The following is a 25,380-nucleotide window of genomic DNA, read 5'->3' on the forward strand; positions in this document are numbered from 1 at the left end:
CCCATGTTGACAGAAGACGGACTTGCTAATTCTGGCTGGGGTTTTTCCCTGCCTGGGCTGTTTTTCTCTTTTATCTTCATCAATTGAAGAGGGCTGCTGTGTCTTTCAAACTGTCGGAAGGTATCTGTATTTTTTTTTTTCTTTCACATAATTCTGTAGGTCTTTTCCCAGATATGTATTTTTCTCTCTAACTTCTAACTTGTTGAAGTTTCCGCCCATGTGACTTCCAGCGTGAGTTACCAGAAACCACAAGAGAGAGAGAGAGAGAGCGTGCAAGCCCCAAAGCGAGCGACATGTCCCTTTGGGGAGCAGTCCCTCTGCACCCCAGAGTGAGGAGGACGCAGGGGTCAGAGGTGGCTACAGGGCAGGCAGAGGAGGCACCTGTAGGGGGTGGTGGGCTGGTGGCCCAGGAGAAGTCAGGAAGGGAGCCCAGCTGGTGACAAGAGAGCCCAGAGGTGCCTGGGGCTGAGTGTGAGAGCCCGGAAGATTTCAGCCATGCCTCACAGCTCCGACAGCAGTGACTCCAGCTTCAGCCGCTCTCCTCCCCCTGGCAAACAGGTAGAGTCCTCCTTTTCCTCTCTCCTACCTTCTGATTCTCCTGGGGGATGGAAAGAGAGCCAGGCTTCCTTGTCCTGCCCAGGGAGCTGAGGATGGAGGAAGTGGCTCGTGGCACGGGCACTCTGTTAGACTTAGGACATGGAATTGCTACTAAGCTGTGCATATTGGCAGAGATCCTCATCCTTCCACCCTTTCTGTCAAAGCCCCCTTTTCTCTCCATTTTCCAAGGCTGCCTATCACCTCTGCCTCACTGGGGTTGCCACCCTAAAAAGCTTTCTAGGAAGCAAAGAGGAGGATGAACATCAAAGAACGCAGAAAAAATAGTCTACTGTTCTCCAAGGCTGTAGAAAAGTGAGAGGAGTTTTCAAGTGGGCTGCTGGCATGCACAGCTCAAATCCTAGATATGTAGTTTCCCAGGAGACAGCCAATAGGGAAAGAGAGAAAAGGGGTCAGGAAAACGTTAAAAAAAAAAAAAAAAAAAAAAGAAGAAGAAGAAGAAGAGGAAGAAGGAGGAGGAGGAGGAGGAGAAACCCAGGCTAGCATAGAAGGATCTCTCTAGTAGGGCACTGCCTCTGTTGCTAGCACAGCCAGCAAGGGGGGATGCTAGAGGTCCAGCCAATATCTCTTTGCCTGTGGCTTCTGGATAGGAGCAAGGAAATGAATGAGGAGGTGGCTCTAGAAATTTGTTGGAAGACATATGCTGGTAGCTCATCTTAGCTCTGGGGAAACCAGAGAGACTGAGATAGGGATTGTGGGAGCATTTGGAGTCTAGATTGTGACTTCCAAGTCCAAAGGTTTTAGCTTGAGGATTACCAAAAAAGGAGTGCCCTGCCCATCTCACAGCTTCTAGGGTTTTGTTCTGCACCACACTCTTGACATCCCTTGCTGTAGGAAGCCCTCTTCTTTCTCATCCGACATGTATCCATGGGTTAAAATTTTCTCAACCTTCATAGTTTAAAATCTGCATTCTTTCCTTAGCACAGATTTCCACAAGTGTTTTCAAAATGCTGCAGCCAAAATAAAAGTATATAAATATTGAACAGGGCATATATCCTAAGCCTCTAGTAACGGAGCAGCAGGCTGGGATGAGTCTGGGTGGAGACCTCTAGAAGGCACAGAATCCAGTCCGCTGCTCAACATGGTATCAGAGTGGCTCTGACTGCCTGGAAGTTTGTACTCTTCTTAGGAAGGAAATTACTCATGGCTTCCATGGTAACCTGGTGCCCCATCCCCCTTAGAGGAAGAGTACTTCCTTCCTATCTATGCCAATGACCTCCTACCACAATGGCCTGAAAGTATTGGACATGTTGGTGAGCCCAGTACTTGGTGATCCCAGAGCTTTGCCCTTGGATCTTTGCCCCTCTAGCCTGTGGGGGATGTGGAAGGGAACAGGGCATGAGTTGCCAAGACTCCTACACCTACGCTGCAGCATCTGGGGGAGAACTGGAGCTAACCTCTCTGCCCAGGCACAGGACATACCTGTCTCTGGGTGTAATTAGAGAACACCCAAAGATCCCCTTATCCTACCAAGCACCTGTCTACTACCCACCACAGCCAGGTCACCTCCACCGTTAACGTTCTTTTTGGCATTGATGTGCCAGGCATTGTGCTGGGGCCATGGAGAATGTCACAGTGGCTGAGCACAATGGAGGGAAAGAGGAGGCAGATCTGGGATGCACCCTCAGCTCAGGAATGCAGCAGAAGACCACATGGGGTGCAGAGTAGCTAGCGCGGGGAGGGTCTTGGAAAGCCATTGGGCTCAGCACCAGAAGATATAGCACTCTCAGATGATCAGGAGTCCTTGGGCACACTCTTAGAGCTTCAGTTTCCTCACATATAAAATGGAAATGATGATATCAACTTCATAGCATTGGAGAATTAAACAAGAGCACCTCTGAAAGAACACTTGCACAGAGGTTGGCATATAGTAGGCACTCAACAAAGTCTGAAAAAAAGAAAACAGCTAAAAGAACAGCAAGAAGAGCCTAAAGGCCAAAAAGTGAGAGGGCGAGGGTGGAGCAGCCCCTACAGAGGAGAGGTGATAAAACACGCTTCATCGCCTTAACCATTTTTTTTTTTTTTTTTTTTTTTGGCCAAATACAGGTCTATTGAGGCCTCAAGTTCTCTTGCCTTTTTCCTGTAGCTTTTGGTCAAAAAAGTCAGAGACCTGGGAATGTGTAACCAGGCATGGAGAAGAGCTCTTCTTCGGGTACATGCTTTTGGTAAATAGAGGGATGGAGGGTTCATGCAGAGACGAAGGCATGGAAGGATGGCTGGATTTGCTCAGAAGGGAAAAGCAGACCCGTGTAATCCTCCCCGTCTCTGCTTCCCAGGACTCATCTGATGATGTGAGAAGAGTTCAGAGGAGGGAAAAAAATCGTATTGCCGCCCAGAAGAGCCGACAGAGGCAGACACAGAAGGCCGACACCCTGCACCTGGTAAGTGTTCAGATCAGTCTTCATCCTCGTGAACTTTAGGCTTTGCCCTCCACCATCTGGGAACCCTTGGACCATAGCTTTGATTCTGCTTGCGTGGGGATCTGTATGTGGGGTGGGTTAGTGGAGGGTGAGGGCTGTGGGGTGAGGTAGGGAAGGGAAGCTCTCGTGGGAGTGCTTTAAGAAGGCTCTGTAGTCCGGGCGTGGTGGCTCACACCTGTAATCCTAGCATTTTGGGAGGCCAAGGCAGGTGGATCATCTGAGGTCAGGAGTTCAAGACCACCCTGGCCTACATGGTGAAACCTTGTCTCTACTAAAAATACAAAAAATTAGCCAGGCGTGGTGGTGCATGCCTGTAGTCCCAGCTACTCGGGAGGCTGAGGCAGGAGAATCACTTGAACAGGCAGAGGTTGCAGTGAGCCGAGATCGCGCCATTGCATTCAAACCTGGGTGACAAGAGCAAAATTTCTTCTCAAAAAAAAAAAAAAAAAAAAAAAAAAATAGAAGTCTCTGTAGCAGGCAATGGGCCAGGAGGCTGAACAGAGAAATGGGCCTTTCTACCCCAGGAGGGCTCAAGGGGTAGGTGAGTTGAGTGTGGGAAGCCTAGAGGCTGAGCTGAAGGCAGGACCACTTGCTCAGGGATGGGGCAGCCAGAGAGTGCTCCATCCTTCATGAGGCATTGAAAGGAGAAGGCAGAGCTGTACTGGGAAAGAATTTAGAAGGTGTCAAGTGCTTTGGGGACAGCCCATTATCTCGCAGTGCAAGGACCATACATAGTCGCATCCCTTGGCAGAGACCCAAATGCCCCTGTATTTGACATAAGGAGGTTCACAGAGCGCTGCATCAGATTTCTCTTTTCAGAGCATTATTAAAGTCTTATTTTGAAATTTGTCTTTAATGGTATCCCAAAGGGTCTATGAAAGATGCAATTTCAAGTGCACTTATCTGGGATGATCACCAACCTAGTTGAGTTGCCTCTAGTCCCAAAGTTTTCTAGAGAAAGCTTTGACATCTGGCTTGAGTGGTCTAGGGGCCTTGAGCAGTGCTGAACTGCAGTTCCGCCAGTGGCCAAGGCCCTAGATGGTGTTTCTAGGTTCTGGCTGTGCCCCTCATAAAGTACTGCTTCCTCCTCATTGCTCATACCTTACCACCTTACCTCTCTTCACTCTGCCCCCAGTACAGTTCTTGTTCAACCAACTCTTCACTAGTTCCTTTCTCTCCATCCCCTCATCCCCTTCCCTAGCAACTCTACCTTCCTGCCCTTCCTCCAGAAACATTCCCTTACCTCTAATAGCCTAGCAATTCCTTTCCATGGAAAAAGTGCAATTGGCACCAAAAATCAATAAGCTTGTATTTATTTGGAAGATTAGCATGATAATCAGCCAGTTAGAATGGCTGTGTTAACCGTATCAAGAATAAGTAAGTAAGATGTAGTTTTAGGGGAAATAATGCATCTTTTAGCTTTACAAGGAAACAGAGCAGACTGCACCAACAGCTCTGATTGGGTGCTTGGGTTTTATTTGAAATGTATTCAGCATACCCTCCATTGCACACTAACATTAAATTCACAACTATTTGTTAACTTTTTGGAAAGAATGAGTGAACAGAAATCTGTACTAACTGTGCTCAACAGTCTGAATGTCAAGTTGTTGGTGGTGCTGCTGCTTGTATGTTCTCCATGATTTCATTGTGTCCCCACATTCTGGTTTACCACCTTAAGCTTGAACATCTATGATCCTTACCTCTTTCTCTATCAGAGTCTGATTCTGATTCAGCATCCTCTAGAGCAAGCAAACAGACCAACAAAAATTTAAAAGGATAAAATCTTCCGTGTGTACAAGTAGACAATGTCCTCAGACTGGCAAACTGCTGTAAGCTTTATAAGTGTGTACCTGTTTTCTTAAGTGGAATGTAAGCATAGTTTGGCAGCTCAGCAGTCAGAACAGGGATTGAATCCCGGCCCTGCTGCCTACTATCTGTGTGACAGAGACGTTCTTGGCCTCCCTTGGGCTTGGTTTCCTTATCTAGAAAATGGAAAATGACAACAACTACCCTATACAGATCGTACATTTAAAGAGCCCAATACAATGCCTGTCATTCATAAATACTCAAAAATTTAAGTATAATAAGAGTAATAATAATTATTATAAGAAGCAAGATAATCACAAATTATACACACATTATATATATATATATATAAACATATATACATTTTATGTATATTTAATCACAGAAGCTCAGGGTTGAAAGGTTTCTTAAAGGCTAGAAAGTTTAGACATAAGTTTGATGCTTCAGACTTCTCTGCAACACCTCCAGCCAGTGGTTCCATTGTATGCCTGGTCACTTCTAGGGCTGGAGATCTTCCTCGCTCCTAATTTATGAACAGAAGAGTCTTCCCTATGTTAAGCTGCACCCCTGTCTCCCTGTAAATTCAACTCACTGGTCTGCATCCAACCCCTTGGGGACATATTAATGAGGGTGACACAGATGTCTCTTTGCTGCAGCAAGGCTTTCAACACTGACTCAGCTCTCTCCCTCTCCAAGACAAATGTCAGAGCCCAAAGAGCCAACTCATCTAATTATACAAGTCATGTGACATTAGGATAATCTCTAGAGCTTGAGGGTCCACAGAGCCCCAAGTCATGTAGTCAACATATCCATAGCCACACCCCAGCCTCAGTCTCTAGAATGTTCCAATCTTCCCCACATCTGAACACAGATTCCTCCTCCACTGCTTTCTTTTGAGCACCACAGCATCGTCTTTACTTTTTGCCCAATGAGTGGGTCACAGCAGAGTTGATGCAGCAAGCCTGCAGACTGCTGCCAATGCAACTTATGTTTCTTGGCTTCAGGTAGAAGCTTTTGGCAGCAACGTGTTCAATCTGCCCCACATCAAATTAGCTGTGGTTTGACATCTTCCTTTCCTCCGAGATGACAATCACCCATCTTCTCCATCCATTATCCTCTTAATTATGTCTGAGATTCAGGTGAAAAGTCTTCTGGTTTACCACCAGTGTCAGGGCTCAGTGCGTGGTTTGCCCTTGACTCCTTTCCATGCTTGGCTCCACATGCTGGGGTTGTTCTCTGGCCCTCAGACATGGCCACAGGACTCGCCTACCAGTGCTTTACAGATGAGGGTTTGGGAGCTACTGAGAGTACCATATCAAAAAAGGACCACGTTCCTATTAGGGTTCTAGCCTCATATATACTGGGATATTTTCTTAGTTTCAACTGCTGTCACTATTATCAATCTTAAAATACTGAAACAATTATCTTGTTCCTCTAGTGAGAGTGTGGGATGCTTACTATTCGACATTTTCAGCATCTATCCTATAAATGGCTGGCACCAAGACATTGTACACTGATTGCTTTAAAAATTGACAGAGTAGGGAGAGAGCCTCTTTTTATGATTGTGTTCTAAATCCCTGGCCTTGACTATCTCTGACATAAAATGGATCAGGTGATTCCTTTCGTAATTGTGACATCACCAAACAATCTAATTCTGTTTTAATTCTCCTTTTGTTGAGCATCTCACACAAGCACCCTGCACACTTAGTTCCTTTTCTCCTGCAAACAACTGTAGGGTTCCTTGTATATAGTACAGATGTTGATTAAAAAAGAGAAAGGCATAACTTGACCAGTTAGTTTCTAAAAGATATCAATAGCTAATAAGTGGATCTAAGATAATCAGCAGAAAAATTATTTGAAATAATAAGAGAATGCAGTCAGCTTCTAAAATTAAAACAAAATGTAATAACATTCCTATATGCAAAACATAACCTATTAGGAAATTAATGGAAGGAAAGATCCTGTTTATAATACCAAAGACAACAATAAATGGAAGGAAGGAATAATTTAACAAAAATTATGAAGAGTATCCTAAATGATTTTTAAAAGATTCAGATAATTGGAAAGATATACCTTATGTAAAGTTAGCAATTTACCTTAAGTTAATTGATAAATTTAATGAGATCCCAATAAAAAACCCAATAGGGTTTTCTGGGATTTGGGCAAGAACTAGATTAGCTATTCTAAGTTTCCAGCGAAAAAAAATCATATGACAATTGCCAGGAAAATTCTAAAGAAGAAGTATAATGAAAAAAGATTAACTGACCAACATACTAAAGTGAAACACAAATACAGAAATCAAAACAATGTGGAAAAGACAGAACATCGAACAGGATAGAATACAGAAACAGATCCAAAAACAAATTCAGATTTTAAGACCCAAATACATATTTCAACTCCTAAGACACAAGTATAAATACAAAATGGGCTGGGCACGGTGGTTCACGCCTGTAATGCCAGCACTTTGGGAGGCCGAGGTGGGCGGATCACTTGAAGTCAGGAGTTCGAGACCAGCCTGGCTAGCATGGTAAATGTTAAATTTTTTTTAAAAAGGAAGCTAAAGAAACTTGAAAAGACAAATAACCATTAAAAATTTATCTTGGAATGAAGAATTATTTTCTAAATAAAACATAAAACCCTGAAGCCATAAAGGAAAAGACTGATATACATTACTTTTATTCATAAAAAGTAAAAGTTTATATATAGATCAAAATACTGTATGCAAAATCAAAGGCAAATGACAAACTGAGGAAAAATATCTGTAACACATATGACCAAAAAAGGTATGCTTACTTACTATATGAGAGAGCTCTTATGAATAGGAAATGATTAACAACCCAAAAGAAAAATGAACAATGGGCTGGGCACAGTGGCTCACGCCTTAATCCCAGCACTTTGGGAGGCCAAGGCGGGCGGATCACAAAGTCAGGAGACCGAGACCATCCTGGCTAACACGGTGAAACCCCATCTCTACTAAAAATACAAAAAGTTAGCTGGGCGTGGTGGCAGGCGCCTGTAGTCCCAGCTACTTGAGGGGCTGAAGCAGGAGAATGGTGTGAACCCCAGAGGCGAAGCTTGTAGTGAGCCAAGATCGCGCCACTTGCACTCCAGACTGGGAGAAAGAGCAAGACTCTGTCAAAAAAAAAAAAGTAGTAAAGAAAAATGAACAATGACTATGAACAGGCAATTTACAGAAAAGACAAATAAGTGGCAAATAAATGTGTGAAAAGATGGTAGATCTTATTTAGTTAGGAAAATGCCAATTAAAGCAGCAGTGAGGCTGGCAAAGATGAAACATGTTGTTGGTACACAATGTTGCCAAGGTAATGGAGAAGCAGGCACCATCACACACAGCTAGTAGTAGAGCCTGCATAACCCCAGTAGAGGGCAATTTGCCCACGTCCATCCAAATTATAGGTGCACATACCCTGCGACTCAGCAATTTGACATCCAGGAGTGTATTCACAAACAAATCCATACATCATTCAATTCTGTACATGTAAAGATAATCATTGCTGCATCGTTTCTTATAGGAAAGACTGAACATAAGCTAAAAAAAAATCCATCAATAAGGGATTCAATAAATTATTGTCCATTCTGTGGAATATTGTAGAGATGTTAAAATAATGAGTTACATCTGAATGTGCTAATCTGGAAGGATGATCATTTCTGTACTTTTAAGTTAAAAAGGTATAAATATAGTCCATAGTTTGCTACCATTAGTTTTTTAATTTAATGTTTTATTTATTTATTTATTTTTTATTTTTAGAGACAGGGTCTCACTATGTTGCCCAGGCTGGTCTCGAACTCCTGAGCTCAAGTGATCTGCCCTGCCCGCCTTGGCCTCCCAAAGTGCTGGGATTACAGGCTGAGCCACAGCACCCAGCCCCTTCTGTGTTTTTAATAAAAAGAAAAAGGTACATATATGCAGAAGTATAAATGCAAATATTTTCAAATAGATTATAAAAAATTGTTAATGATATTTATTTCTGAAAAGTAGGACTAAAGATCTAAAGCAAGAGGGAGATACTTTGCATTCTTTATCTTTTATACAGTTTGGGATTTTTTATCACATGCTTTTATCTTTATAATATAGATACCAAATTCTCAACATTGATCATTACCACACATGCATTAGGAGGATTTCTTTTCTAATTTTGACATCAAGCATTGAATAATCTTCCATCATGACATGGAAGAGTGTTCAATCTTGACGTTATCTTTTGAACATCATACATAAATATCTCAGCCCTTGGGAGAACCAACTGTAGGCTGGGATTTGAGTGACTCTAAGGTCCACAGTACTATATGATAAAAGATGGCAAATCCGTTTCCTTTGTGTAGCCATCTTGGCTGGTTGGTCGTGGCTATCTGGTGCCATACAGCTGGAAGGATTTCAAGTCAAAGACCAGGATCAGTGGAAAAGAGAGCTGAGGTCAATTAAGAAACTTTATTCATGAAAAGGCTAAAATCAGTGGAGTTGCCGGGAGCAGTGGCAAATAGCAGTGTTAGCCCTGAGCCGAGCTGTTGACAAGTCATATCTGGCCTGGTGGATGGAGCTGAAAGCAAGTGAGAGTAACAGCCAAGTTTGAAAGCTTGAGATTTAGGTACTGTCTTAGATGGAAGTGGGCCAGGTGCTTGCCTGGGGCTGCCTCCTGAAGGAGTCTCACACCAGTTTAAGAAAAAAGAGAGGTTTACAGGTTCCAGGGATGTGCTTTGTCATATATGACAGAAAAGTCATGAGTATAAATTATGCATTAAAGGAAGCTTTGAGCTAACACTGTGAGAAATACGGTATTTACAATTGGAGAAAAATCGAGTAATGGAGGAAAAGATGTTTGGGTAGCACTATTGTTCTTGGCCTTCTGAGGAGGCAGAGAAGGATGCTTACGGTCCTATTTCACTGCTGGAATTCTTTTGCTCTCTCTGGGAGACCATGCCATAATGTTTGTTGGCACAGATAAGTCACAGGTCAGGAATGTTCAGGCTAGTTCCACCCTTAGAAAGTTCAATGTAGAATCAGTGAACCATTTATGGAAAGAGATGCAACCCTTCTGTCTCCATTGCTATGAATTTCTTTTAAGAAAAAACCATGTTAATTGAACAAATGACTATGTATTAACCACTGTGCCTCAAGTGCTCTCCCTGCAGCATCTCATTTAATCTGCATAAAAGCTGTATTTTATAATTCCTTGCATTAAGTAACTTGATGGAGATGACACAGCTTGTGACTAGGTCTGTCTGACTTCAGAACCCATTTTCCTAACCATTAAGTTTTACTGCCTCTTTCTTCAAACTCTGATGAAGATGTATTCATCTTCCCTAACCTATATTTTCCTTGAATCTCTTCATGAATTAATTTTTTTGTTTTTTAAGCTACATTCTCCAAAATCTACACTATCCCCCATCATCAGGCCTGGTCAAGAAAGTAAAGACATGTTTACTTTCCATACAGTATATCAATTGTACAATTGATATAATATATGTCATATATATCATGATATCAATATATATAGATATTGTATCTATATATATATCTATATATAGATAGATACAATTGGTATATCAAATGATACGATATATCAATTGAAATCTTTTTTGAGAAGTCTGTGTAGCAATAAATGTTAACATCTTTCACAGGAATTACCTTTGACACAACAGAGTTTGAAGAAAAAATAATTTACAAAGATGCTTAGTTCATCATTATCTGTGAATAGTAAATACTTTATCAATGCTATAAAACTTGACAGGTGGCTTACAACAGAAGATGAAGCATATTATGATACATTCATACAATAAAAAAATTTATGCTGGTACTAAAAATGATTATGTAGATCTGTATTTATAAACATAGAAAGATGTCAGTGATATAGCATTAGGTGAAAAAGGCAAATTACAAACAGCATGCAGAGTATAACCCTTTCACATAAAGTTTGTGGGTTTGGGGCACGGTTGCATGCATAAAGAGGTATCTGGAAGGATATTCTCCAAAATGCTAATAGCAGTTATGAGTGGTTGAGTTTGGGTAGTTCATCTTATTCTTGGTACTTTTCTCTCTTTTTTATTATAATGAATGTGTGCCATTTTAAAAAGCAGAATCTTAAAAATTAGGCTATTTTCATTTGGGGAGAGAAAACACGTCAAGGCAATCCCCCACCCCAACTGCTCGTCTTATAGATGACGGGTCGGTGTGGCTACGTTTGGGAGGCATACTGGAAATTGGGAGTCCAGCTCCATGCTGGTCTTGATGCTGGAAAGAACGACTGTTTGGGAGGCCGAGGCGGGCGGATCATGAGGTCAGGAGATAGAGACCATCCTGGCCAACACGGTGAAACCCCGTCTCTACTAAAACCGCAAAAAATTAGCCAGGCATGATGGCGGGCGCCTGTAGTCCCAGCTACTCGGGAGGCTGAGGCAGGAGAATAGCATGAACCTGGGAGGCGGAGCTTGCAGTGAGCTGAGATCACACCATTGCACTCCAGCCTGGGCAACAGAGCGAGACTCTGTCTCAAAAAAAAAAAAAAAAAAAAAGAATGACTGTCTACATAGGATGATGGTCCTAGCTCACAAACTGACAGCTGCCTGTTCAGCAGACGTCTTGATGGAGCTATTCTCAGCAGCACCCAGACTTCCTTCTCTTGAGCAGAATGGGAGAGTCTCCCCAGAGTGTCCCTGCGCAAGCTTCTCAGAGGTTTTCTTAGTCTCCTCTGTTGAACTTAGTCTAGTCCCCTGCTTCCTGGGGGGGGTGTGTTGGCTCCACAAAACAAAGACCCCTTCAGATTGTGGGATATCTGTAGACGGTTCCACTATGGGTTCACATGATGGCTTGTGGAGGGAATAACAATCATAATAGTCATACTACCTTGTTGATAAAATTTCAGAATTAAGTGGGAACTCAGAGTTCTTCTAGGGTGACTTGCCATGTTTCCAATGAGGAAACTGATGACGCCCAAGAACCCAAACCTCTTGCCTTCCCACCAGTCTGTTTTTGTTTCATGCCACTTTGCTGAAAAGAGCTTTACTAGGCAGGTGTTTACATAAGGCCTATTTCAAAGGTGGGCCAAGAAGCAGGCCATTAACCAGAACACCTGAACTGCCTAGACACTCATCAGCTCCAGAACATACGGCTATACAACAAGAGACCAGAAAGAGAGTGAGTCCAAGCTTGACAGGGGCTGAAGTGTAAATGTTTCTTTGTTTAAAGAGATTTTAAAGTTGTAATCCAAAATTAGAAAGGGCAGTGACATATTGGGGAAAATATTTGCATCAAATTAAAGAAATGAAGGTTTAATATTTATGCCACAGAAAGAAACTCTTATAAAGCAAAACATCAGGACTCCAATAGACAAGTGGGCAGATGCAGTGAACAGAAAGCTTACATAATATTTTTCCTACCAAAATGAAAATACCCTAATTTCCTATTCTGATTATGAAAACGATACAGACTAAGGCAGGGTTTCTCAACCCCAGTGGAATTGACACTTCGAGTCCGATAATTCTTTGTTGTTGGGGATTGTCCTGTGCCTTGTAAAATGTAAAATTTACCCACAAGATGCCAGTAGAACAGCCCCTCACCCTGCTTAGTTTGACAACCAAAAATATTTCCAGAACTTGCTAAATGTCCCTGGAAAGGCAAAATCAGTCCTAGTTGAGAACGCTACACTAAGGAGACAGACACATGGAAAATTGTTCTTTCTCCTTGATACTTGACAACCTGTAACATTAACATGAAATTAAGAAGCCTTCATAAAGCTAATTGGCAACAAGTAAATTATTTAAAATTATAACACCTAAATGCCAGTGAGGTTGTAGTGAAATGGATAGAAGCATTCGCTAGTGGTGACATTATATATTTGACATGACCCTTTTTCAGTAATACCTCTCAGGACTGGGAAGATTGAATGCCTCCTTTGCCTCATTCATCTCATTCCTAGGAATTTCTCCAAGGAAATCATCGAACAGAGACAAAACCCAGTGTGCATCAAGATGTTCATCTCAGCATTATTTTTAATAGTGACAATTTGATAGCAACCAAGATGTCCAGCATTAGAAGACCACTTTAAGTAAATTGTGGATCATCAATTTGATGATGTAGTCATTAAAAATTATGTTGACTATGTAGATGTGACAAAGTTATGACAGAAAGCAAAATACAAATTGTATGTGTACTATGATTGAAATTTTGTAAAAATAAGTATGCATGTTTGTTCAAAAGGATGAGACAGCCAAGTGGGATGGTTCACGCCTGTTATCTCAACACATAGGGAGGCCAAGGCAGGAGGATGACTTGAGACCAAGCTGGGCAACGTAGTGAGATCCTGTCTCTACACAAAATAAAAATAAAAATAAAAATAATTAGCCAGGCATGGTAGCTTGCACCCAGCTACTCTGGAGGCTGAGGTGGGAAGATCGCTTGAGCCCAGGAGGTTGAGGCTGCGGTGAGTCCTGATTACATCACTGCACTCTGGACTGGGTGATAGAGTGAGACCCTGTGTCAGCAAAAAGGATGAGATCGCAATATGTGTAAATGAAAACAGCTGTATTAAGGGACTAGGATCATGGGTGTTTTTAACTTTTAAAAAATATCTTTAATGTAGTTATACTGTATTTTTTTATTTTTAAAGAAACAGAAGAAAATGGCCAAATAGAGAGCTGAAGGAACTCTGGAGGACATCAAGTACAAAGACAGAGAGGATATTACTGAGCCCGAATTTGGGGATCAGGTTTTGGTAGGAGACCTTATAATTTATATGCCAAACAGGAATACTTTGAGAGTGGAAGATGGAACTTGTAAATATTACACCAGGACAACAGGTGTCCCAGTAAATGTCTGGTCACCCTAGACAGGGAAACCAAGAAAGATGACATGGAGCTCTTATGAAAACTCAGAAGAAGTGATAAAGTTCAGAGTCAAGCAGAGGGGACTGTATTCCTATGACCAAAATGTGATTTCCTGCAACTGAGGACTCTGTAACTAAAATAGTGTACTCAGCTGGCATAAGAATATGTCTTATCATTAAGAGAGTAGGGTGACAGAGAAAATTATAAAAGCAAAGGCCATATTATCAGTACTAGAGCTGAGATCAGTGGAAGTGATTCATCTACTCAACAAATATTTATCAGCCAGGTACACTTCGTTCTAGGCACTGAGAATATTGCAGGGACAGGACAGACTGAGTCTCTGATTTCACGAACCTTACAGTCAGTTGGAAGTCAGGCTGGAAAACAAACAAATAAACACACTAATCACATGACATGTAAAGTGCTTCAAAGAAGATGAAATCATACAATGTGGAAAGTGTCTAAGGGACTGGATTGGGGCAGCGATCAGGGGAGGCCTTCCTGAGGCCCTGGCATTTGAGATCAAAGGTGAATCAAAGAGGAGACTGGAAAGATCTGGGGAGAGGGTGATCTCAGCCTAGAGAGCCTTGAGGCCAAGCTGCGAGGCCAGGCAAAGGTCAGAAAAGTGCCTAGTAAGGTGGAGACCAAGTTCAAGACCAGTGAGGGGGAACTCAGTAATAATGGCAATTGTGGGGCTGAGCACAGTGGCTCACACCTGTAATCCCAGCACTTTGGGAGGCCGAGTTGGTTGGATCATTTGAGGCCAGGAGTTCAAGACCAGTCTGAGCAACACAGCAAAACTCCATCTCTACAAAAAAAAATTTTTTTTAAATATCCAGACATGCACCTATGGTCCCACCTACTCGGGAGGCTGAGGCGGGAGGTTTGCTTAAGTCCAAGAGGTCGAGGTTGCAGTGAGTTGTGATAGCACCACTGCACTCCAGCCTAGGCAACAGGGCAAGATGCTGTCTTTAAAATAAAATAAAATAAAATAAAATAAAATAAAATAAAATAAAGGCAATTGTGCTGCTAGGAGCAGGAACTGGATGGGGCATGTGGTGGGGACCCAACTAATTCAAACCCTGCCTGGGGGAATTTCTCTGAACCTAAACTCTGATCATAAGTTGAGAAGCAATAGCACCTCACTGGGCCATTTGACAGTTTAACTGAGAGGGCAAATGTAAGAACAAAGCAATATTGTCATTTTTTGTTTTACACTGTTCCTTTGTTTAATGCAGAGAGCCTGGCCTTTTCCTAGAAATCAACCAGATATATTATCCTACATGAACACACACGTTCTTCTTTCTGGTTGCTTATAAACTCTTTAAGGATATCAGTAGTTTCAGGGGCTTGGCCTTTCACAACTGGGCAAGTCTCCTTTGTTGGGTACGAAGGGGGAGAGGGTCAAATCTGAACTAGGGAAATGGCATGACGAAGTTCTTAAAGTGGTTGTAATTCTGCCACTCCCACCCTATTGGTTCAGTCTGGGGAATAAACAGAGGTTTGACCTAGGCCTTTTGAAAAAATGAATCTCTTGGATTCATTTGGAAGTATCCCAGATTTACAAAGTAGAAGCTATTGAAGTGTTTGAGTGGTGTGTTAATCACTCTCTAGGAATTCTCATGGACATCACAGATTTACTCAGCTGACCCCTCTTCATAGGCACATCTCAGATTTTGGTAAATTATTCCAGATTATAAGTTGGCAGTCAAGCAACGTGATTTGATGAAACACTTACTCTATGGCAGGCACTGTCCTTGTCACTGAGAACAAAACAGTGAAGACAATAATAGCTCCTGCCCTCACAGAGCTCAACAATGTAAAGGTAAGGAAACGGTTCAAGTTATAATTAACGAAACATGAATAGATCCCTGAGCTCTTGCCTTTCCATTATATGAATGAACTGTGCTGGACTATTTAGAATTGTTTCCACAAATTTAAGAATATAATAGTAGTGTGCTTAAATGGACATTTTGTTTTAGAAATTTTTTTAACTAGAAATAGTCTCCCAACTCTTTAAATTTTTTAATATTATACTATAAATGATAAAATAAAATACATATTTAATAAAATGAAAATATGTAAAAATATGACACAAATTTAATAAAATCAAACACTATATACTTATGTTATATTTTTATTATTTTGAGATAAGCTTTCACTCTTTCCCCAGGCTGGAGTGCAGTGGTGCGATCATGGCTGACTGCAGCCTCCACCTCCCAGGCACAAATGATCCTCCCACCTTGGCCTCCCAAATAGCTGGGACTACAGGTGTGTGCCACCATGCCCGGCTAATTTTTAAATTTTTTGTAAAGATTGGGTATCACTATGTTGCCCAGGCTGGTCTCAAACTTCTGGGCTCAAATGATGCTCCTGCCAAAGAAACCTTCCAAAGTGCTAGGATTACAGCAACTGCACCTGGCCTTACGTTATTATTAAAAGGAATCCACTATGACCATGATTTGCTGCACATTCGGCTCTCTTAGGAAGCATTTTTAAAGTCTTGATGCCTGCAACCACTCCCGAACGATTAAATTGGAACCTCTGGGGGTCTGGCATCCAGGAATCCAGACTGTTTAAGGCTCTCCGGGTGCTGGCAGTGTGCACAGCCAGGGTTGAGAATCAGAAGCAGTACATTTGCAGCCTATCAGGTCTGTACCTGAATATGTGGAGTGAGTAGAATGTGTGGAGTGAGCAGAATGTGTGGCGTGAGTGTGGGGCAATTATGTGGGTAAGTACACAGATACTCTGTCACATACAGTGGCCTGATGGCTTAAAACAAAACAAACGGCCAGGTGCAGTGGCTCACGCCTGTAATCCCAGCACTTTGGGAGGCCGAGGCGGGTGGATCACGAGGTCAGGAGATCGAGACCATCCCGGCTAACATGGTGAAACCCCATCTCTACTAAAAATACAAAAAATTAGCCAGGCATGGTGGCGGGTGCCTGTAGTCCCAGCTACTCGGGAGGCTGAGGCAGGAGAATGGCATGAACCCGGGAGGCGGAGCTTGCAGTGAGCCAAGATCGCGCCAGTACACTCCAGCCTGGGCGACAGAGCGAGACTCGGTCTCAAAAAACAAACAAACAAACTATTCAAACCCTTACTTTGATGGCAGTTATTATTTGTTTTGTTGTTTGGTTTTGAACATTGATAATCTTGCTAGTGATAACCTTTGTAACTCGAAGCATCAGTATCAGCCAAGATTGCATGCATTCAGAGACAAGTGAGAGACCAGCCATCAAATAGAGGAAACAATAAATCATGGCCTACTTTTCTCATGTAACAAGAAGTTCAAAAGTGGACAGACCAGGCTAGAGCAAGGAAGAACCAAGCTCCTTCTCTCTAAGCAGCCATCCTCAGTATGAGGCTTTCATTCTCCAGGCTGTGAGATGGGTGCCAAGCCTCTCGGCATCAGTCTATGTTCAGAGAAGGAAGCCTTTGTCCTTATGAGCAGGCTGTGCCTTTTTGGTAGGAAGGGAAGCTCTGCCTCCACCTCCCTCCCACCCATCAGGTACTTCTGCTTACGTATCTTTGGTCAGAATTCTGTCACATGGCTACCCCTAGCTACAAGGTAAGGTAAGCTGGATTTTTTTTTTTTTTTTTAGCAATTCTGTTCCCAGTCTTTCTAGAGGAAGGCAAGGGAGAAGGGGTTTGGGATGGATGCTGAATGAACCAACCTATAGTTTTTTCACATTTGAGGGCAATGAAATCATAGTCTTGAAAACCAAGGACCAGGCGATAGCCTTTTAACCCTGTGACTAGACAGATCCCTGAGGGCATGGCTGATGTGGCCAATCTTCTGTTAATGCAAAGGTGCTTATGGCCCTAGAGCTTCAGCTCTAAGACATGAAAGTGAAGGTTCCTCCAGAATCACACACGTGCATTATTCAGCGCAAAGATCTGTGGTTTGGTGATTCCTCTTCTCCTTTCATAAGGTGAGAGGCAGCAGTTGGGGTGAATTTCCCCAGGAATGGTGGGAGATGTGGGCCTAGATCCTCCCACTGCTTGGGAAGAGTCATACTTTTCAGTCGGAAGCCTGCTCCGGGAATGGCGGGCTCCACCCTCTGCATGTGACGTACAGGGGCTGGTAACTGATGGAGCCTGAACATATATCTGGGTGTGACGGATAAGCTTCGAACGCCACTTAAGTGTAGGTGGGAGCCAAAAGGTCACCCTGCCAATACATGATTACATGTCCTGTTGAGGAGAAAATACACAGGGACTATTTTCACCCTTCTGGAAATTGTGATTAGAAAATGCAAGAAGAAGGCCAAGACACTAAACTGGAGCTGGTAGGGAGGAAGCCTCAGCCCTGCTCAGAGTGCCTGGAGAGTCCCCACCAGGGCCCAGCTAGGAAATGCCAGCCTTGTCCTTGGACTTCGTCCCTAATGGCTCCCTGCGGGTGAGGGAACTGCCTGGGGATTCCCCATCGTTGAAGCGCTCTGTGAGTGACCCCCTCCTAAGCCCCTCCAGTAGGGGATTTCCCAGAATGTTCCCACGCCCCCAGGAAGCCTCTTCCTTAGCCACCCCCAAGCTGCTTGGGGTTCATGATAGAGGTAGGTGGCATCAAATGACCCCACAGGTGAGGGATTTGCCTGAGGTGGGAAAAGAGGGAAGATAAAATTGGAAAGCCAACTGGGCTGAGGAATTATCTCACAGGAGAGAACTGTCAAACAGTATAATGTTTAAACAGACTTTAAAGGCAAGAGAGGATGAAGGGCACAGACTCTGAAGCCAGAGTGCCTCAATTCAAGTACCGGTGCTGCAACTTCCAAGCTGTGTGACCTTGAGCCAGTGACTTAACTTCTCTGTTCCTCAGTTTTTCCTCTTCTGTAAAACGGAGATAATATTTTCTACCACACAAGTTTGTTGAAAATATCAAATGTAATGATAACCATAAAATACTTAAAAGAGTGATTGGCACACAGAAGTATTCAATAAATGTTAGTTATTGGCCTGGCAAGGATGGTTCACGCCTGAAATCCCAGAACTTTGGGAGGCTGAGGCAGGCGGATCACTTGAGGTCAGAAGTTCAAAACCAGCCTGGCCAACATGGTGAAACCCCATCTCTACTAGAAATACAAAAAGTTAGCCAAGTGTATTGGCGGGCACCTGTAACCCCAGCTACCCGGAAGGCTGAGGTGGAGAGAATTGCTTGAACCAGGGAGGCAGAGGTTGCGGTGAGCTGAGATTGCACCACTGCACTCCCAGTCTGGGCAACAGAGAAAGACTCTGTCTCAAAAATTAAATAAACAAATAAATGTTAGTTAAGTTAAGCTAGGCTATTTTTTAAAAAAATTTTGGTTTCTATCCACCTTTCTCGTATAAATTGAGCTAGGTTACACCTTAGACCTATTAAATCAGAATCAGGCATCAGGATTGCTAAAGCTCCCCAGGGGACCCCAGTGTGTGGATGAGGTTGAGAATCATTGTTTTGGTCCAGTCTTTCCATTTTAAAGTGAGGCAACTGGAGCTGAATAGGGAAATCGAGTCACTGAGGATTACCCAGCCAGGACCAGGGCCCAAGTTCCTATTCCCATTTACCGCTGATGGAGCTCACCGTGGTCATGAGTTCAGGACCTGGCTCTGTGTCTGGAGGAAGGTCTGGCCTTGAGTCAGCCCTTGTCCAGAGTATCTGGCCAGGTGACCCTCTCTCCATGCAGCCCAGGAGGCAGACGGTCAGCTCTGTGATTGGAAGAATGTGAGCGACTCAGGGACCTTGTGTTGTGTTGTGTTGTGTTGTGTGTGGGTCACCAAAACCGAGACCCAGCTTTCTCCTGGGAGACCACAGGGTAGCCAAGGACTTGTTTTTTTTGTTTTGTTTTCTTTTGTTTTTTCTGAGACAGAGTCTTGCTCGGTTGCCCAGGCTGAACTGCAATGGTGCAATCTCGGCTCACTGCAACTTCTGCCTCCCAGGTTCAAGTGATTCTCCTGTCTCAGCCTTCGGAGTTGCTGGGACTACAGGCATGTGCCACCATGCCTGGCTAATTTTTGTATTTTTTGTAGAGACAGGGTTTCACCATGCTGGCCAGGCTGGTCTTGAATTCCTAACCTCAAGTGATCTGCCCACCTCAGCCTCCCAAAGTGCTGGGATTACAGGCGTGAACCACAGCACCTGGCCAACTTTCTCGTGTTCTCGGGAGACCTTTGCCCACTCAAGTCTCCAGTCTCTCGGGGGAAGCAGTCAGTGTGAGAGAAGGAACACAGGGCCCCGAGCCAAGCTCTGCTCTGCCCCTCCCTGGCGGGCAATGAGTCTTTGCATCAAACACTCAAAGTTTCTGAACTTCTGAGAAAACAAGTGTCTTGAGGTGAATCCTGTAGCACAGCTGTCACCAGCCTGTGGTCATTTTGGAGGGTATGTGGCGTAGGTTTGTACCAGGGTCTCAGTTGTCCTCATCTGTAGAGTGGGGATAATTACAGCTGACCTTCCCTGTCCCACACAGAGCATTATTGTGAGGAGTCTGATGGACCTGGATGAATTCTGAATAGGAGAAAGATGGGTACATGGATGCCCAAATGCAGGCTCACCCCCACCCCTCTCTGTAGCAGAAGACATGCATATGGGAGAAGCTGCATTTCCTCCCAGCCTCACTGTGCTCTTTGTGTCCAGCCCTCATTGTTAGGTGATGTCACTGTTGTGCCTCTGGATAAACAGCTGCTCTCATGCCACCTTTGCCAGTTGCCCCTTCAGCTGGGCGAGCCCTTTCCAGGGCATAACTGCCCCAAGGAGGGCCACAGGGGACTGGGCAATAGAGGGGACATGGAGGGACGAGGCCCCAGATCAGCCACTTCCTCCTGCAAGGGAAGTCAAACCCTTTCTCTCACAAGTGTCAGGCTGGCTGCACGGTCCCTGGGCTGGCAGGGCGGGTTTCTTGGGGGCCCTAGCAGGAAGCACTCTTGCTTCCCAAGGTAAAGACAAGTTTCTTATCACTGGTGGTGGTTTTCTGGTTAGAGGCGGCAGGCAGCGGTTACAAACTTTGCCTAGAGCTCTGGGATCTGCAAGCCAGGGAGGGGGAGGCAGACGAGAGAGCTAGAGTGAGCTCAGCAGAGCTTGCTTAGGGAGGAAGGACTCGCTGTCACTTCCCGAAAGCTGGGCCAGCCTCTAGGCGGGGAGAAGGTCAGAGCGGCCCTCCCTTCTGCCTTGGGGTTTGCCCAGGCTCTTCAGAGCACAGAATTTACAGTAAATGTTGTCACCAGTGGAAACTCTCAGAGGGGGCGAAGAAAAGGGCTAGAGGAAGGAGCCAGGACTCCCGGCCCCCAGTTCCCGTCTTACCAACACCCCCTAGTCTCATCGTGTTGCTTTATCTTACCTTTCGGTAAAGAGGGGATGCCCTCCTTCTGGGATGTGCCAGGAAATACCCAAATGGTAAAATGAATGAGCCAGCCACACCTTGCAGAAGGCAGGGCTGTGACTCCATCATCATGGTTCTTGGTAACTCCTCTGCCCCGTTTTAGAGGGGCTTCCTTTGTACTGACCTTGGCACACTTTCTAGCTCAGAGCCCCATTCAAGAAATGCCAGGCTGAGGCTGAGCATGCTTGTATCTGTCCTTCACAGATGATGGAACCTGGCTTGATGAGTAAGGCCATGGTTGGTATATGCTTCTCTGCCATTTAAAAAAGACCCCCCCCCCAGGATGTGGGGTTTAAGATGATTGACAGTATAACCGATTAACCTCATTAGCCTACAGCTCATGCCCCTGATGGATTCATTAGGGCAAATTTTATTTTATTATTTTATTTTATTTTTTGAGAGAGGACCTCGCTCCATCAGTGAGGCTGGAGTGCAGTGGCATGATCATGGCTCACTGCAGCCTCCAACCCCTGGTGCTCCGTAGCTAATTTTCTTTTATTTTTATTATTGTAGATACTGGGTCTCAATAATGTTGCACAGGCTGGTCTTAAACTCCTGGGCTCTCAGGAGGTAGAGGTTGCAGTGAGCTGAGATCACACCACTGCACTCCAGCCTGGGAGACAGAGCGAGACTGTCTCAAAAAAAAAACCAAAAAACCAAAAAACTGCTGGGCTCAAGCGATCCTCTCACCTCGGCCTCCCAAAGTGCTGGGCTTATAGGTGTGCGCCACTGCACCCAGCCTATTTAGGGCAAATTTTAAATGTCAAGTTATCTTACATCTGCTCACCACCCACCCTATTTTTGAGTTACCTTCTTCATTCCAGCAGATGATGTCATAAGTCTGTCAGTCAACAAACATCTGAGTTCATACTATGTGCCAAGCATTGAGCCAGGCATTAACAAATAGGCATTTAATAAGTGCTTGAATAATTAAAACAAATTTAAAATAATATTTAACTAGTGCTTTCCAACTTGCCTGATCATTAGAATGACCTGTGGCACTAGTTAAAAATCCAAATTTTGCTCCCTAGTAGTCTAGTGGCTAGGATTTAAAAAATAAAATTATTATTATTTTTTAAATTCAGATCTGCGGCCAGGCATGGTGGCTCACACCTGTAATCCCAGCACTTTGGGAGGCTGAGGTGGGCAGATCCCCTGAGGTCAGGAGTTCGAGACCAGCCTGGCCAACATGGTGAAACCCCGTCTCTACTAAAAATACAAAAACTAGCCAGGCATGGTGGTGCCTGCCTGTAATCCCAGCAACTCGGGAGGTTGAGGCAGGAGAATTGCTTGAACCTGGGAGGCAGAGGTTGCAGTGAGCCAAGATCACACTACTGCACTCCAGCCTGGATGACAGAGTGAGACTGTCTCAGAAAAAAAAAAAAAATTCAGATCTGCAGACTTCACTCCCCAAATCCCAAAACCACTGATTCATATTCCTAGATTTTAGGATGGGCCTGAAATTCTATTCTTAACAAGCTTCAAATTAATTCTCATGATATGGCAAGTTTGGGAAATACTGACCTAACCCAGATAGATTTAGAAAGGTAAGACCTGGTCTCCAAATGTCAGGTTGCCTTTTGAACTGAAAATTTTTTTTTTTTATTTGCATCTCCAGTGACATTTGCCTTTCCTCTGTGGTTACCAATGCTTAGCAGAGAAAGTCTGTTTAATTGAGTCGAATAACGTAAACCTTAAAATTATACCGGAATTGCGATCTCCTGGGATTTCTGAGGATGGGATTGCTTTTCAGTAAATGCTAATTACCAGATTGCAATTGTTGATTAATTAATGATGTGATCAGAAATCAGCACTTCTTAGCAGGCATTTTTCTGATTAGCATGTATTTGATGGTTCCCCCAAGCAACAGGGAAAAGAGTTTCCAGAAAAAAAGACAAGCTCACAGGCTTGGGACACCCCCAGAGTACTGTCAGAATGCTTTCTGGTAGGCCGGACAGGGTGGAACAGAACGTTGTAGCATACTTTGACCATTCAGTATTTATTTATTTTATTTTTATTTTTATTTTTATTTTTGAGATGGAGTCTTGCTTTGTCACCCAGGCTGGAGTGCAGTGGCATGATCTCGGCTCACTGCAGCCTCTGCCTCCCAGGTTCCAGCAATTCTCTTCCCTCAGCCTCCTGGGTAGCTGGGATTACAGGCGTGCACCACCACGCCCGGCTAATTTTTTTTTTTTTCTTTTGTATTTTTAGAGACAGGGTTTCACCATGTGGGCCAGGCTGGTCTCGAACTCCTGACTTCAGGTGATCCACCCACCTCCGCCTCCCAAAATGCTAGGATTACAGGCATGAGCCACTGCACCTGGCCCCATTTACTATTTATAAAGAGCCTGAGCATTCTAGAATCTGGGTGCAGTACACAAGTATCCAGTGACTTTATTTGTGAGACAAAATGCAGACACCGGGAGCTTTTGGAAAACACGTGGCATAACACAGTGGAAAAGAGTGAAACTGGTGTAAGACGTTCTCACAAACGACTTTCCATTTCCTTAGGCTCTGGCCTGCCAGCTGCTTTCCCTTGCTATATTCCCGCCACCTCCCACCTACACACCCTCACAGAGACCCCTACATGCATACACGCAGAGGAACACACTCACACACACCCCTCTATCAGGTTGAATCATGTGAAATTGCTTTTTTTTGGTGGGGAGAGATGGAGTCTTGCTGTGTTGCCCAGGCTGGAGTGCAGTGGCTCCATCTCGGCTCACTGCAACCTCTGCCTCCCTGGTTCAAGCAATTCTCCTGCTTCAGCCTCCTGAGTAGCTGGAATTACAGGCGCATTGCCACACCCAGCTAATTTCTGTTTTTGTATTTTAGTAGAGACAGGGTTTCACCATGTTGCCCAGGCTGGTCTCAAACTCCCCAGCTCAGGCAATCCGCCCGCCTCGGCCTCCCGAAGGGCTAGGATTACAGGCGTGAGCCACCACGCCTGGCCTGAAATTGCTATTCTTATAGGTCACAACAGATAAATATCAGCAGCTTCACGTGGTTCAGCCTCATATCCATGTGTACACACGCACACCCACCCATGTGCTTATGTAAACGCGCCCATACACACCTACAAACATATATACACTTGTGCACACATTCACACGTGCAGGAAAATTCTCTGGTGCCCTTCTCCATGGCTGTGCTAGTGAACAACTAATCTGGCCCCTCCTGCGTCCCTCCGCACCCCACCCACCTTGCCACCTTCCCCGACACTAACCTCCGGTGCTGATCCCCACCCCTACAGGAGAGCGAAGACCTGGAGAAACAGAACGCGGCTCTACGCAAGGAGATCAAGCAGCTCACGGAGGAACTGAAGTACTTCACGTCGGTGCTGAACAGCCACGAGCCCCTGTGCTCGGTGCTGGCCGCCAGCACGCCCTCGCCCCCCGAGGTGGTGTACAGCGCCCATGCCTTCCACCAACCTCATGTCAGCTCCCCGCGCTTCCAGCCCTGAGCTTCCGATGCGGGGAGAGCAGAGCCTCGGGAGGGGCACACAGACTGTGGCAGAGCTGCGCCCATCCCGCAGAGGCCCCTGTCCACCTGGAGACCCGGAGACAGAGGCCTGGACAAGGAGTGAACACGGGAACTGTCACGACTGGAAGGGCGTGAGGCCTCCCAGCAGTGCCGCAGCGTTTCGGGGGGCGTGTGCTGGACCCCACCACTGTGGGTTGCAGGCCCAATGCAGAAGAGTATTAAGAAAGATGCTCAAGTCCCATGGCACAGAGCAAGGCGGGCAGGGAAGGGTTATTTTTCTAAATAAATGCTTTAAAAGAAACCAGTCTGACAAGGCAGTTTCTCTCTTTCACCCTGTCCCTTGACACTCTAAATTCTGCGATGTTGGGACCTTCTTTGTTTTTTGGACTCTAGTACCTTCAAAGAGCTCTAGGGACTCCACTAATAGCTCCTCTTTTCCATGGTTTGCTGATGCACTTGGGAAGCTTTCAATTCCTTCCTCTAGGTGTCTCCTTCTCCTCCTTCTCCTCCTCCTCCTCCTCCTCCTTTCTCCCCCTCCTCCTCCTCCTCCTTTCTCCCCCTCCTCCTCCTCCTTTCTCCCCCTCCTCCTCCTCCTTTCTCCCCCTCCTCCTCCTCCTCCTCTCTCCCCCTCCTCCTCCTCCTCTCTCCCCCTCCTCCTCCTCCTCTCTCCCCCTCCTCCTCCTCCTCCTCCTCTCTCCCCCTCCTCCTCCTCCTCCTCCTCTGTCCCCCTCCTCCTCCTCCTCCTCTCTCCCCCTCCTCCTCCTTCTTGACAGAATTTCTCAGATCTTTGCTCAGGCTGGAGTGCAGTGGTACGATCTCTGCTCACGGCAACCTCCGACTCCCAGGTTGCAGAGACCCTCTTG

General features: G+C 44.7%; 1 protein-coding gene across 1 annotated transcript; it reads left to right on the top strand.

The window, feature by feature from the left end:
* Positions 1 to 201: 201 nt before the first annotated feature.
* BATF (basic leucine zipper ATF-like transcription factor) lies at positions 202 to 24,818 on the top strand. Its single transcript, XM_054449276.2, has 3 exons — positions 202 to 558; positions 2,892 to 2,996; positions 24,288 to 24,818. The coding sequence occupies exons 1-3, from the start codon at positions 496 to 498 to the stop codon at positions 24,495 to 24,497; spliced, it is 378 nt and encodes a 125-aa protein (XP_054305251.1). The 5' UTR covers positions 202 to 495; the 3' UTR covers positions 24,498 to 24,818.
* Positions 24,819 to 25,380: the final 562 nt, after the last annotated feature.

The sequence above is a fragment of the Pongo pygmaeus genome, chromosome 15 (assembly GCF_028885625.2).
Source record: "Pongo pygmaeus isolate AG05252 chromosome 15, NHGRI_mPonPyg2-v2.0_pri, whole genome shotgun sequence".
Lineage (NCBI taxonomy): Eukaryota > Metazoa > Chordata > Mammalia > Primates > Hominidae > Pongo > Pongo pygmaeus.